Genomic DNA, 14,099 nt, shown 5'->3' with positions numbered 1-14,099 from the left:
TCCCCGCTTTCAATTTGTACCCATTGCCCCTTGTCCTGTCACTACAGACCCTTGTAAAAAGTCCCCCCCAGCTTCCTTGTAGCCCCTTCAGGCACTTGTAGGTGCTATAAGGTCTCCCTGGAGCCATCTCTTGTCCAGGCTGAACAAGCCCAATTCTTGCAGCCTTTCATCACAGCAGAGGTGCTCCAGCCCTCTGATCATCTTCGTGGCCTCCTCTGGACTCGCTCCAACCGGTCGATATCCTTCTGATGTTGAGGGCTCCACAGCCTCACGTAGCACTCCAGGTGGGATCTCACAAGAGCAGAGTACAGGGACAGAATCACCTCCCTCGACCTGCTGGGCCTTTGAAGGGCCTTTGCCACTGCTGCACAGTGTGCCTGGGCTTGCAGGTGGGTGTTGACTAAGCCATGGTGGGCTTCCTGGGGGAGCTGGGCCCAGGCTGGTGAGGAGGAGAGGTGGTGGCTGTCTTTCAGGGTCATCCATTGCTTCCTCTTGGGGGAATCTCAGCCATGGTGACATATTGTGCCAGTGGCTACCCCTCCAGCTCATCAAAATCCATCAAAACCTTGTCTTGGGGTGAGTTGTCTTAGACGGGCTGCAGAGCTGCTGCTGTTTGGAAGAGGGAAGGTCATTTGCCTCGTGGATTTCTCCACTTTTCTCGTCCTCCTCTGCCTGTCCTTTCTCCTCTCCCACAGTCACCCCATCTGATTCATAGCTGCCAGAAACCCTTGCTGAGCAGGAAGGGATACAGATCCCTGTGGTAGTCTCCCACCGCTGCTGGAGGCCCTTCAGCCTGGAAATAGCTTCATTGCAATTGTTGGTGACAACAGGAGGCTATTACGATTTCACATATGGCTTAGTCCCCACCCCAAGGGGAGGAACATATGTGGCTCCACACCAAGCAGAGCTTTCTATGCATCGGATGATGCTCCCCTATGGAAGGGCAGGGGGCTGACAGGCTGAGGACTAGTCTCCCTGAACTGTTCCTGTAGGCTATTTTCCTTGACAGAGAGAAAGGCTGCTCCTGCACTATGGGATGTGCTGTTGGCCTTCCCATGCAGGCCATATCCCCCAGACATGGCCCCATCCTGGGTACCCTTCTGCCAGAGTTGCTCCCCTGGTGCCCCTGCCTGTAGGCACTGGGACAGTCCTCCCAGCACAGTCTCACTAATGCTGAGCAGAGGAGAGGGCTTACCTCCCTCAAACTGCTGGCCATGCTCAAATGTCTTAGGGAGTGTTAAAATATTAACTATAAACATGCTAACTTAGCTGCTTGATATTGTTGAACTAGACTCATTCATACTCTGTTATCTGCAAAAGTGTATAGATTAACTTAATGTAATGTTTGATTATTCAGTTTTATTAAAAAGGGTCATATGCTCGATTTGGACTTTATGTTGGTTTCAAGAAACAACCACATAAAAAAGATGAGGATTTTATCCTTTTTTTGTTCTTTGAAACCAAACCTTTCTGGTAAGAAGTTTGTTTCCTTCAGTTTTTCTTGCATCCTGCTTTCCCTTTGACTTTAGATATTAAGCAGGATTTTTTTTCTATCTTCAAATCCTATTTTAGGCTTGAACAAAATCAGCTGTTGTCTATGTGGCAGCTGAGAAACAGCTGTCTCTCTGCCTGTGTTAGCACTTACATGCAGTTGACTTGCAGTGTGTGAATGACTGGACCAAGCACACCAGTTATGTGAATTGAGAATGAAATAAGAATTGTTTTCAGTGTTCATTATCCTCTGTTCAGTGTTCCTGGGGATCCTGAAGCAGCCTAAAAATCTGAAGCATTCCTACAAGAGGAAAAGGAAAGCTGAAGGGGCCACGTGTTTCCATAGATATTAGCATTCTCCAGTTTCCCCCAGTTCTAGTTGTGGTTTGAATGTACTGCATGAAGACTATTAGCTCAGTCTACCCTCCATCTGAGGTAAACGTGTACTCTGAGTGTTCCTGTACACAAGCAGTTCTTTTCAAGTGCTAAACCTGAATCTGTGTTGTAGGTAGCTTTGTCTCCAGTCTTGCACCAGTCCCCATGTCCTGGACAGACCTTGGACCTGTGTTACAGTCATGTCCCTTGTTGTTCTTGCCTGGGTTTCTTGAATGGACACTGGACCTGCTTCCTACCTCACCTTGTGTGACAAATCACTGGAAGGCTGAAGGATCTGATTGCTCTCACCATCCTGGCCCTCCTTAGGTATTGCAAATCTGCATTCTGGGGAGTTAGGGGATGGCCTTGCCTGTGCTGTTATCACCCTTGGTGCCTGACTTTAATGGAGCAGCCTCACTCTCACTGCTCCCTGACATCTGTATATATATACAGAGATATTAGTATATATATTCTATCCCCAGTTTGAATATATATATGTAAAATAAAATGGCATCCCCTGGGCACAGAAAGAGGTGAAGGGAACAGATGATGTGACTGGAAGATGTAGAGGACTTGTGGGGAGCTGGGAACATGGTGGGCAGGAGGGGCAAGGCTTGCCCTGCCATCAGGGTAGTGGCACATTCCCCTGCTCATGCAGACTTAATCTGAGATAGGTTTGGCCTGCCTCATACCATGTTCATGATATTTGTTCATGTTGAATTTTATGAGAATCTTGTAGGCTTGTTCCTTAGCCTGTCCAGGCACTTCTAACCCGTGGCTCTGCACTCAGGTTTATTGACTGAACCCCTGGTTTAGTGTCACATGTGGACTCGGTGGGGTGCGTTTCATCTCCTTTTCTGGAACACTGATAAAAATGTTGACCAGGGCAAGTCCCTGGATAGACTCCTATGGAATTCACCTTGCGACTGGTGTGTAGGTTGAACATGAATTTTTGCCCTTCCAGAAAAATTCTTCCTCCTGTATTTGTCATATAAAAGCCACCAAAAGCACACTAAGTATAGTTAGTGTGCTTGTATCTGTTTGCTGAACTCTCACAATTGTAATAGTACACCAGCCAGGGCTGTTAGTCTGTCATTTGCTTTGAAGTTCTTGCACTAGCCTTGTCAGTGGTGTTCACCTTCTTCAGAGAGGTTTCTCATTGGAAAAATACCTCATCACATGCAGGACTGTTAAGGTTTCAGTTACTGGTTTGGGAGTTTAGGAGTTTGTATACTGCCTCTTGGCATGGAATCAGAGGAAATGACAGCTGGACGAACTGGTACACAAGAGGGAAAGTTTCTGGTGGTTAAAGAAGAAATTTCTGGTTTCTTCTTTTATTTTTGGTATGACCTTAAGAGATGGTGTAATTCAAACATATCGGAAGTCTATGTTGCTGGTCTGTCCATCAGAGTTCCTCATACATCATTTATTTTTACTGCTTGTTTAAATGTTTAACAAGTTACCAATGGTAGATAGTATGCATCAAAGTAATGGTTATTCTGCTGGCATTTAAGAATTTAATCAACAAGGCTTCAATTGCACATTTTGTTTCACAATTCTCCTGATTTTCAATTTCGGTTTTTTTAGATCATTTTTGGGGACAGGGATATATATTTTAAGATTTCTGAACTTTTGTCTTCTTCTGAATGATGGTACTAGAAATACTGTGGTAGTAGCTCCTTATTTCTTATTTATGTAGGGTTTGAATTTTTGGAATATATTAAATGGAATATCGTTCATTGAAGTTGCTGTTCCTCACTCCAGTCATATCCCCAATTCTACTTTAATTAATGCATTATGAATTATGATACCTTCCTACTGCAGCACATAAGTTACATAGCAATCAGTGAAACATTCCCTATGTCAAGCTTCTATGGGAAATTATACTTGATAAGGTGAGTTTTACCTATTGATTTAAGTGTTTTCAGCCTTTCTGCCATTTTTATTCCATGCTTCTTAGAAGTTATTGAATGCACAATGATGATATTCACTTCACTAAGAAGAATGAACTGATTAAACACAAAGGACTTGTGATGAAAGAAGTTATGAGAATGGGTCAACCAAACTAGATCTAGATTTACAGTTGAACATGATGAGTCACTAAACACTGTTTTCTTTTTACAGGTTTCTCTTGGTTCTGATTTGTTTAATATTCAGTGTGCTGTCTACTATAGAGCATTATTCTGAATTTGCCACTGGAACACTTTTCTGGATGGTAAGTGATATTTTTGGAAAGACTCTAGTCAGTTTGAAAAAATCTAGGTTGCTTTGGGTGAACAAGGGAGATCATAAAATCATATAATCAGAATGTTTTGGGTTGGAAGGGACCTTAAAGACCATCCAGTTCCAACCCCCCTGCCATGGGCAGGGACACCTTGCACTAGACCAGGTTGCTCCAAGCCTCATCCAGCCTGGCCTTGGACACTTCCAGGGATGGGGCATCCACAGCTTCTCTGGGCAACCTGGGCCAGTGCCTCACCACCCTCTCCATGCAGAACTTCTTCCTGATATGTAATCTAAATTTCCCTGATTTCAATTTAAACCCATTACCCCTTGTCCTGTCACTACAGACCCTTGTGTAAAAAGTCCCCCCCAGCTTCCTTGTAGGCCAGGTACTGGAAGGTGCTGTAAGGTCTCCCCAGAGCCTTCTCTTCTCCAGGCTGAACAAGACCAACTCTCTCAGCCTTTCTTCATAGCAGAGGTGCTCCAGCCCTTGGAGCATCTTGGTGGCCTCCTTTGGAGTCGCTCCAACCAATTGATATCTTTTGTTCATTGAGGGCCCCAGAACTGGATGCAGCACTGCAGGTGGGATCTCATGAGAGCAAAGTAGAGATGGAGAATCCCCTCCCTTGCCCTGCTGGCCATGCTGCTCTGGATACAGCCCAGGATACGGTTGGCTTTCTGGGCTGCCAGTACACACAGTCGGCTCATATCCCGCTTTTTATCTACCAGTACCCCCAAGTCCTTCTCCTCGGGGCTCCTCCCCATCCGCCCTCCACCCAGCCTGTCCTTGTGCTTGGGATTGCCCGGACCCAGGTGCAGGACCTTGCCCTTGGCCTTGTTGAACTCCATGAGGTTGGCAGTGGCCCACCTCTCCAGCCTGTCCAGGTCCCTCTGGATGCCATCCCTTCCCTCCAGTGTGTTAACCGCACCACACAGCTTGGTGTCGTCAGCAAACTTCAAATACTAACATTGGATAACTGTTAGAAATCCTCATGGGAAGCATCCTACCAGGACATTTAAAATATGACCTGCTTTCATTAAAGAAAGGTCATAATTTAATGGGGGTGATTATTTTCTAGATCTGTAAACTATGAGAGTACTTGATAGATTAACAGTATTTATATATTTTCTTTTCAGAAGGTATGAAACTGTACCCTGTAGCTATTATAGTAGACAACTGGTATTCATCAGTCATATGCAGTGTGGAACAGAAGTTCTATAGGCAGGAATGTATGTTAAAAACATGTTTTCTAAGTCTAATGCTAAAAATTGGCCAACAACCATGTTCTTCAGCAGTATCTAAATCTCAGGGGTAAGTGATTTCTGTCAGACTAGTTTGCCAGTATATAGAAGAGGTAGGAAGATCATCTATTACACTTTTGTGCGTTAGTGATTTGGCTTTGAAGTTGGTGCTGTTCGCTGTTGTGGCTGTTAGCAATCCTCTAGGGTGCCAGTTTCTTCTTGAGCATACAGTAAGTTTTGTATGTCGTATTTTGCAAATGCATGAAGACATTGTGTTTCTTACCTAATATCCTTTTCTTGCTATTAGGATCTTAAGTAGCAATTTGAACAACAGATGTTCTGATATAAAAGTCTGCTCACTTGGAGGTATACAGAGATTGCTTATTGTTTTGATAGTATGCAGGAAGCAATTTTTTTATCACTGGCTTGCGTGGCTAATTTATGGACCATATGTGCCTGAACTATGTCACCAGTCCTGAGCTATTAAGACCCTTAAAAATGCAAAATCACATCCAGAAACCATCTGTAAACTGTTGCAACATAAATACAATATTTTTAAGTGTTAAATTGAAGTGGGTGGGAAATAAAAGTACAAATAATTTGCATGAGGACTCTAGACAATGTTCCTTCCTGCCCCTCTTCACCTGTAGAAAATTAAGAATGGTTATGCAGCATTCTTGATGAAAATGGAGTAAATCACTTTAAAACTGTTGCTCACAGCATCTGTATTTTAGCTACTCAAATCCTCTGATCTCAGTATGTGATAATCTCAGTATTCTTCTCGTAATTTCTTTTTGCTAAGTGGTGATGTCTAATGTGACAGATTTTGGGTTTCCATCTGCTTTGAAAATAAATATCAGTTACTTATTTGTTTTCCCATGGCTTAGACTACACTAGTATATGCAGTTTTTGTGTGTAATTGACTAAGCCATCATTAGGATCCCTGAGTTATTTTTGGATTTTGGATATTGTTAATCCTGTAACAAATGTTGCTTGGCCTTTAAGCCATATTCAGTGTCAAACAAAGTGCAGTATTCTGCCAATCATACGTAGTCTTCTCATACTCACTGAAAGATGTAGAGTGATTATAGGTCAGTATAACCACCACCCGAAACAGTAATACTGACAAGGATTCAATGCTTAGCTGATTGGTTTTGTGCAGATGGTATGTGCATGTGCAGACACATGTTATTGTTGGACAAAAAATCACTAGATGAAGACAGATGTGTAGTTCATATAGTGCCCACATAGCATTGCCAGCTATTTTTAAGTGATGTTATCATCTAAAAAATGAATCATACATAGTCATTGGCAGTGTTAGAACAATTTCTTGGCCACCTTATGTTACAACCTTACCCTGTAGGATAACTTTCTTGAGTTTATTTTCCTTTCTGCTGTTTCCTTAACTTCCTTCGTAGAAATGGCCAGCACAGATTCACTTGCAGATTCAGCACTGTAGATTCACTTGCCTAGAAAGGATTTCTCTTAAAACTGTGAGTTTTGGAGTTTATTCTGAAATAAACTCAATTCTACTACAACACCTGAAAGATTGCTTTTACAGCTAATTAAATTAGTTCTTTTCTGTTAGTGTGTCGGTAGCAAATAAATACTCATATGTGATGCTTGTGGTATTTTCCCACTTGTGGAAAAACTGCTTTTCATATATCGAGGTAGATTAGCAGTTGGGAAGGATCACCTTCAAAAGGTAATGTTGAAAGTTGGTAAGTCCTGACAAGCAGGATAGCATTTGATACTTGCAGACACAAATATATTTGCATTGCCTTAGAGAGTGGGAGATAATGTGCCAAATACAGTTTTGGATATTATGTGTCACTAGGGTAGGTAGGGCACATTAATAACAGGTGTAGCTGCAGATGTGTGCTAAGCTGCTGAAGTCTTGTGTTTTAAAGAATTAGTTTTTTAATATTCTTAATATATCTGGGTGGTGTAAGATAATGTCTTGTCAAGTGTGAAACCTATCACCATTCAGACAAGCTATGTGAATATACCTAGGAGAGAATGTAATTTCAAGGAGACCCGCCAAAGCAGTGTTTGTAATGTGAAAGGAAAAAGGGGGCTGAAGAAACAGTTGCTGGAACTTAAAATAAACAAAAGTCTCAAACCCTTACTCTCCCCCTCCACCCCAAACACATGTTTTCAATTCTCTGAAAATTCAAGTGAATTTTAGGGGGAAAAAAATATGACTCTGGCTCTGTGTTTGAATGTTAAGGCCAGTCTGTCATCTGTGAGATTATGGAAGACATTGCATTGCCACAGCTCGTGACACAGGCTGATGGGCCTCCTGAAATGCTGTAAATTGCTCTATTTGATGTACTTGCTTGGGCTTAAAGGAAACCTCTCTTCTTTGCATTTATGAAAAAAAGACAACATGTAAATCTCCATCTGATCATCACTGAGGTAAAATCAGTTTACTTCCATGGAAGTAGGACTGGTGAAATTGCTTGTCTTGAACTTGCAAAAGATGTAATTTGAAGGAGGTTTTTGTTCTCATACTACCAAATATATTGCGTATCCACTGCCACTCTTTGGAGGATTTTTGCTAGCTTTGCCTGAGAGAATCTAATTTAATTTTTTCATATGCATACATTGTATGGCTTTGTTAATTACTGGCTGGTTTTGTTTTCTCCTCTGACTGTTTAACGACCCAGCAAATGAGGGAATTGACTGTGGGATTGGCACAATGAATCACGCTGATAAACACTAACAAAATGGATAGTGAAATACATAATTCATCCTGATTACTTGCAGAGAGAAGCTTTGAGTTTCAAATAGTGTTTAAAATGGATCACAAGGCTTCTAGGTAGAACATTAATTTACATTTTATTTCACAATCCACAAAGCTTAATAGTGTTTGCTGGTGTTTTTTATTCAGATTGCTACATTTAGTGTGATATGAAAAGGGATCTCTAGTTTCCCCTGCATTCCTTGGTCCTGGATCTGTATTGTTGGGAGTTTTTCACTTGCCTATCCACCAGCATTTAAGATCTGCTGCAAGAGAAAGATCTTGTACAGTGTCTGGGGAAACAAGCACAATGGAACAGGCCACAGTTGTGAATAAAATGTTTGCAACACTTAAGAGAATACTACATCACCAATTGCCTTCTAAACTTGCACTGCCTGCCCCTATCTTCAGCTCCTGCAGACGTTGGAATTGTCTAAGCAGGAAGGGCAAATAGGGTTTTCCAAAATAGTTGTGGCCACTTTAGTTATAAGGGGAGGGAATGGCATCACCACTTGTCATAGTGTGCAAAAGCTGGATCTCACAGAATTTTGAAACGCATGTGCCTTGGTGATTTCTTCTTTTCATAGAGTCAGAGAATAATTCGGGCTGGAAAGGACATCGGCAGGTCTCTAGTCCAACCTCCTGCTCAAAGCAGGGTCAGACCAGGTTGCTCAGGGCATTATCCCGTCAGGTCTTGAAGACTTCCAGTGCTGGAGACTGCATAGCTGTTCAGGGCAGCCTGTTGCAAAGCCTAGCCATCCCTCATGGTGAAGATTTTCCTTGTATCCAACATGAACCTCCCTTGTTTAAATTTTGGTTTGTTGTCTTTCATCCCTCTACCATGGTCTGTTTTGTTTCATCTTCCTGGCACTCACTGTTGTAAGAACCTAGCTGCATCTTCTCAATAACCTCCTTGTATGTATTGAGGGGCAGCTCAGAAGTCCCCCATGCATTCATTTCTCCAGGCTGAACAAGTCCAGTTCCCTCAGCCTCTCCTCATAAGGTATGTGGTCCAACACCACGACCACCTTGATGGCCCTATGTGGAACTTGCTCCAGTTTATCAGTCTTGTAGTGGTGGAAAAACAGGTGTAATCTAATGAGTGATAAGTAAAGGGGGATAATTACTTCCCTTGTTCTCCTGTCATTAGCTGTCATCACTTCCTTGTATTTGGAAGAGGTTGGCTTTAAAAACCTGCTATCTATCCTGAGCTTGTTGACCCTTCAGAGCCGTCTCCCATGGGATCCCACCTATCAGCTCAGTTAATAACTGGAAGTTTGTTCTCCTGAAGGGTAGGTCTATAGTCCCTGCAGGATCTTGAATTACATTATTTCTTGGATGCAACATCCAAGACATTGTCATTGATTATTATGTCCTCAACAAGTTTTTCCTTGTATATCTGAAATGCAGACCCAGCTGTGTTTTATTCCCTGTTGCCCACTCAATACTTGAATCTGAAAGTTACTTCTGAAACAGTCCAAAAATCTCTCAGATTGCTTGCATCTCACTGTATGGCTCTTCAAATAGGTACTAGCTGAATTAAAGTCCTCTGTAAGTACCAAGTCATGATCTAGAAACTTTCATGAGTTGTTTAAAGAAGACTTTGTCTGCCTTTGTATCCTAATCATGTGGTCTGTGACAAACGTCTCCCATGATGTCACCTTAAGTGGCCTGTTGTCAGATCTTGATTTGGTCCGTTAAATGCTTAATACCTGACTTCTGGAAGAAGTCTGTCATGCCTCTTTGAAGTCCTGTCTGATCTCCCTGTGCATTTCTTCCAGTATCTCATGTCCTAAGTATTGGTGCAGGTACTTTCCTAAGAAATCCTTAATTTTGATCACCAGAATAATTGGCAAAACTGAGCAGCATACTGAGCCAAAAGAGCAGTGTGAGTGAGGGATGACTACGGGAAGCTTTGTAATTGGGACTGCTGAAAAGAGAGAACCTATTCTTTTGTATATTAAAACCAAGTTTCTGAAATGATCCTGATCATGGTGGTGTTTATGAACTTGGGCTACAGCCTCGCAAATTATCATGCCATGCCCGGGTACCAGTACGTAGGTAACTGGCGTGTATGGCATGTTCTAAGAGTAACAATTTGAGGGTAGCAGAGGAAATGAGGCTGTCTTGCCTCTATGTGGACCATATGGTAAATCCTGTTCCCAACAGGCATATAAGCATTAGAAGTTTGGAAAAGGTTTAAAATTGCTTTACAAAAATGGATTAATGCTTTTGGCAAAAACAGGGAAGAAGAAAACCTGCTAAATGCTATCTTTTTTCTTTTTTTTTTTTTTAATTCCCTCTACTTAATTACTCTCTAGACACTTTTGGCACTCATGGAGATATTTGTCAGGGTTCACTTGTCTTTTTAATAACTTCTTCCAAATACAAATAAAGAACAGTGATTATGGGTTTTCCTACAGTCAGTACTTAATCTTGAGTCAACACTGTTCACTTTCTGTCTTTGATAGCATTGACTCCTAATTGTTACTTGTGTTTATCTGCTCCCTTCCCAGTGGTTTTCATGAGTGCTCCTTAAACACTGTGTCACCGAGTGCAGAATGAGTTTGTGATTCCTGCCCGATCTGCAGAGCTGTGTCCCCGTGCACTTTTCTGACAGGAACCTGGCTCTTGAAGAGTGTTCATCTTGAAGAAGGCAAAACCTGACAACTGTCTTCTTGTTCCATCATCCCTACCTGCTGCTTGTTATTCTTTTTTTAATATCAGATTCTTTCTAAATGCGCATACTGAGAAATGGAGAGAAGAGGCATAGTATTATTTATTTTTAATTGGAAACCCTACCTGCTTGAAGTGATACCATGTTTCAGTTCCTCACTAATATATTTACAGATCGTTTGGTAATGAATAATTAAAAGAAGAAACAGTTAGTCTTTGAATACTAGAGTTGGTTTTAATCTGCTTGTTCTTAAAATAAACATATGCACTTTTATCATTACCTTGGATCCCTGTCATGGGTCAACTCTCTTTCCATTGACCGTATTTCCCAGAGTTCTAGCCATTTTGCTTCTTTTTGCTTTCACTTGTTGAAATTTCCCCTGTGAGTTCAACAGAGCAATCAAATCCATGCTGATTGCTTATGATGTCTTTCATTACAAAAATACTGCTTGCTTAACTGTTCTTTTTGACACTCAATATTTGTAACCTGTATGGAAGTCTTCCTTTTATACTCCTTGTTCAAAGATCCTCTAAAATATCCTTTACTGTAGTGTTTAAAGTTATGTTTCTTCTTCAGCCACTTTCTTCTCTGACGGGTTATCAAACTTACATGGACATGTCTGCTTCTTGTCATATAAAACTTTCTTTCATCTGTGTATGCATAATACGCAACAGATTTCTATATTTTAACCAGTAAATATTATCTGGTGGTTGTTCAAAGCAAAGGATATCTTGAGCTAGTCTCAAAGATTTGCTCATGTATTAGCAAAATATTTTTGCTTGACCATAGGCAAACCTCGAAATTGTCTGAGTCCAATATCCCAGCAGCTAAGTGGCTGAGAGTAAAAGTTTAAAAAGTAGAGTATTTTCACTTAAAGTCCATATGGAAGTTATTTTTATTCAAAAATTTTATGTCAGAAAAGGAAAAAACTTCTGTTTTCAGTGAACCATGCATGTGCTTATGTCTTTCTATTTTTTTCATGCTGCCTTCATTATGTCACTTTAGGTAACATTTTATCCTTCAACTTTGTCCCAGATTTTAATTCCCTAATATATACAGTTATTATTTGATCTTACTCTAGATGATTCTATTGAAAAATTAGTTTTAAAAAAGTTGCCAAAGCTTCTTGTATAGGCTTTTGCCTATACAGCAGGAGGCTGTAATGTTTTCTTAGTGACCTAGTAGTTTCTGTGTCAGTATTGATTAGTAAATGGCATCTAGATCTGTAAGGATATGGCTTTAAAAAATAAACCATAAAGTGGGCCAGGTGTAATTATTCCTCTGAGGATTAATCTGATTGAGTGTTTTCATGGTGAGAAGTCATATGTTTTTCTACCAGGAGAGGTCACCATGGTAGTTTACAAAAACCAGAATTTTATTTTTATTGTAAAAGACCTTGCAGGATGAGAGTTTCTTAGCCCATGGAGTAATTTCACTAATTTTCCTGTTCTAAAAATGAGACCAGAATATTATTTTTATCATACAAATGATGTTTTTACACACTATGAGTAACCCAACACAACAAATCAATTTGTATAATGACAGTGTTGTAGGTAAAAGGGAAAATTTTCACTGTTTTAATAAGTTGATGTTAATTTCTTTTTAAATTTAAGAATACCAAGAGTGTTCTTGACTGAGAAAATAGAATGTTTTTGTTAAAAATCATATTAATTAACTTCATTAATTTAATTTCTACTTGTATGCCATCATGTATTTATTGTTACATTCCATTGCAATTGGAATGAAGGAGAGATAGGAAATACTGTTTTTCTTAATGTGCTTTCCAATTTAGAGTAAATAATCCATTTGTGAAATCACTGCAACATTTTCAGGCTAAGTGGTAATGGCAAACTCTTGTAGGAATTGATATACTGGATTGGATCAAAAGTTCTTATTTCACTGTTGTATCTCTGACAATGGTCTGTTTTCAATACAAAATGGAAAACTTGCTTACAAAACTATTATTTATTAAAATAGCTAAAGTGCTTCTGACCCTTTTCTTTTGCTCTCACCAGGGGTCACTACATTCTAGTCATATTCTCCTGACGGGTGGTTTCCTACTGTAGTTTTCTCAAGCTATTGGGATAAGACTTTAAAGGACATGTGCTGTCCTAGATGCTTTCTGCAGCAGAGCCACAAATAAGATGGACAGTCTTAGTGTTTTAGCTGGGATTACCTTCCCTGTTTCAGCAGGGCTGGATCCTGGATTCCAGTGGGTTTTTGTAGACAAGCTCAGCTCCTGTGGTGCCTCTTCCTTTGGGAAAAAGACTTTATGCATCCACTCTCCTCTGAGATGTTTCTTTGCTGGAAAAAGCAACAGCATATCTTCCAAACACATTAACACCTGTAGTTGGATAGTGGTATGGGTACCACTAGTAGTAGTGGGTATGCAGTACCCTTAAAGACTTGTTTCCAGGCTCGTCACTTGTTGCCTCTATTGTAAGCCCTCACTGCCCTCTCACATTGCTTGGTTGCCAGCAGTCCTCGTGTGGTGAAGACAATTAGCATGTAGCATTCATTAACATTCCTGTGTTTGCCAATCCCCTTGGAGAAAATGCTGAGATGTAGGATTAGGAGCTCCCACATTAGCTGCTCCTTATGCTTTTCAGGAGAGAGGCTCATGCTGTGGCTGTGTTTAGGAGTCAGGGCTTAAGGGGTGGATCTGATGAAAGAGTTCTGGGCTGTAGGTGGGTCACATTGTCCTGTGTCTTTCTTGAAGTCACTCCTTGGTTTTGGCTTTGAATAATGATTTCTTCTGCATCATATGCCATGAACACATCCTCCTACTGTATATATAGGCTAGGCTTCTCAGAATGTCCAAACTTCAGTTAGCTTACTTCAGCCAGCTAAGGTGTGTGTGTATTTAACTACTCAGTTTCTGAACTGGACTGCAGGATGGCTTTTCTTTTTTGTAAGTAGTGAGTTGATGAAACTATTTTCAAAATGTTTGTTTCTAAAGAGGATGCACTCTTCCTGTCTACAGTGGAGGAACTCTCCTGTTCCTTTATTTTTGTCTCTGCTTTTGTCCCTTCTCCTATTTAAATTATGCAGTCATGTCATAAAATACTGTGTCATTTTTAATCTGTTAGCAGAGTAGAAATTAGGCTGCATGGTATGTTAGTTTAATTTAGTCTATGATTTATGGATAAGTGTATGTATTCTAATAGGTTTGAGGGCATTTTCTCCATCCCATCAAAGCAATTAGAAAGCAAATATGGCAGAATTTTTATCCATTTCCTGCTTTTGTGCATTTCCTGCTTTTTTTTAACTCTAAATCTGTGCTTTGCCACACGACATTAGCACTTAGGACCTTTCGCAGGTCTTTTTAATGAAGTGATACAATGATAA

At 40.6% G+C, this 14,099-nt stretch overlaps 1 protein-coding gene across 1 annotated transcript in view; it reads left to right on the top strand.

Moving 5' to 3' along the window:
• LOC104512262 (potassium voltage-gated channel subfamily KQT member 1-like) overlaps positions 1 to 14,099 on the top strand; it is a gene marked incomplete at its 3' end in the record, with an annotated part of 67,280 nt that overhangs the window by 19,515 nt on the left and 33,666 nt on the right. Inside the window, exon 2 of the mRNA XM_010155180.1 lies at positions 3,991 to 4,081. Coding sequence (XP_010153482.1) covers positions 3,991 to 4,081 — 91 coding nt within the window. The remainder of the gene's footprint in view (positions 1 to 3,990; positions 4,082 to 14,099) is intronic.

This window comes from Eurypyga helias, unplaced genomic scaffold, assembly GCF_000690775.1.
Source record: "Eurypyga helias isolate BGI_N326 unplaced genomic scaffold, ASM69077v1 scaffold987, whole genome shotgun sequence".
Lineage (NCBI taxonomy): Eukaryota > Metazoa > Chordata > Aves > Eurypygiformes > Eurypygidae > Eurypyga > Eurypyga helias.
The sequence above is the reverse complement of the archived record's forward strand: the minus strand, read 5'-3'. Positions and strand labels throughout refer to the sequence as shown.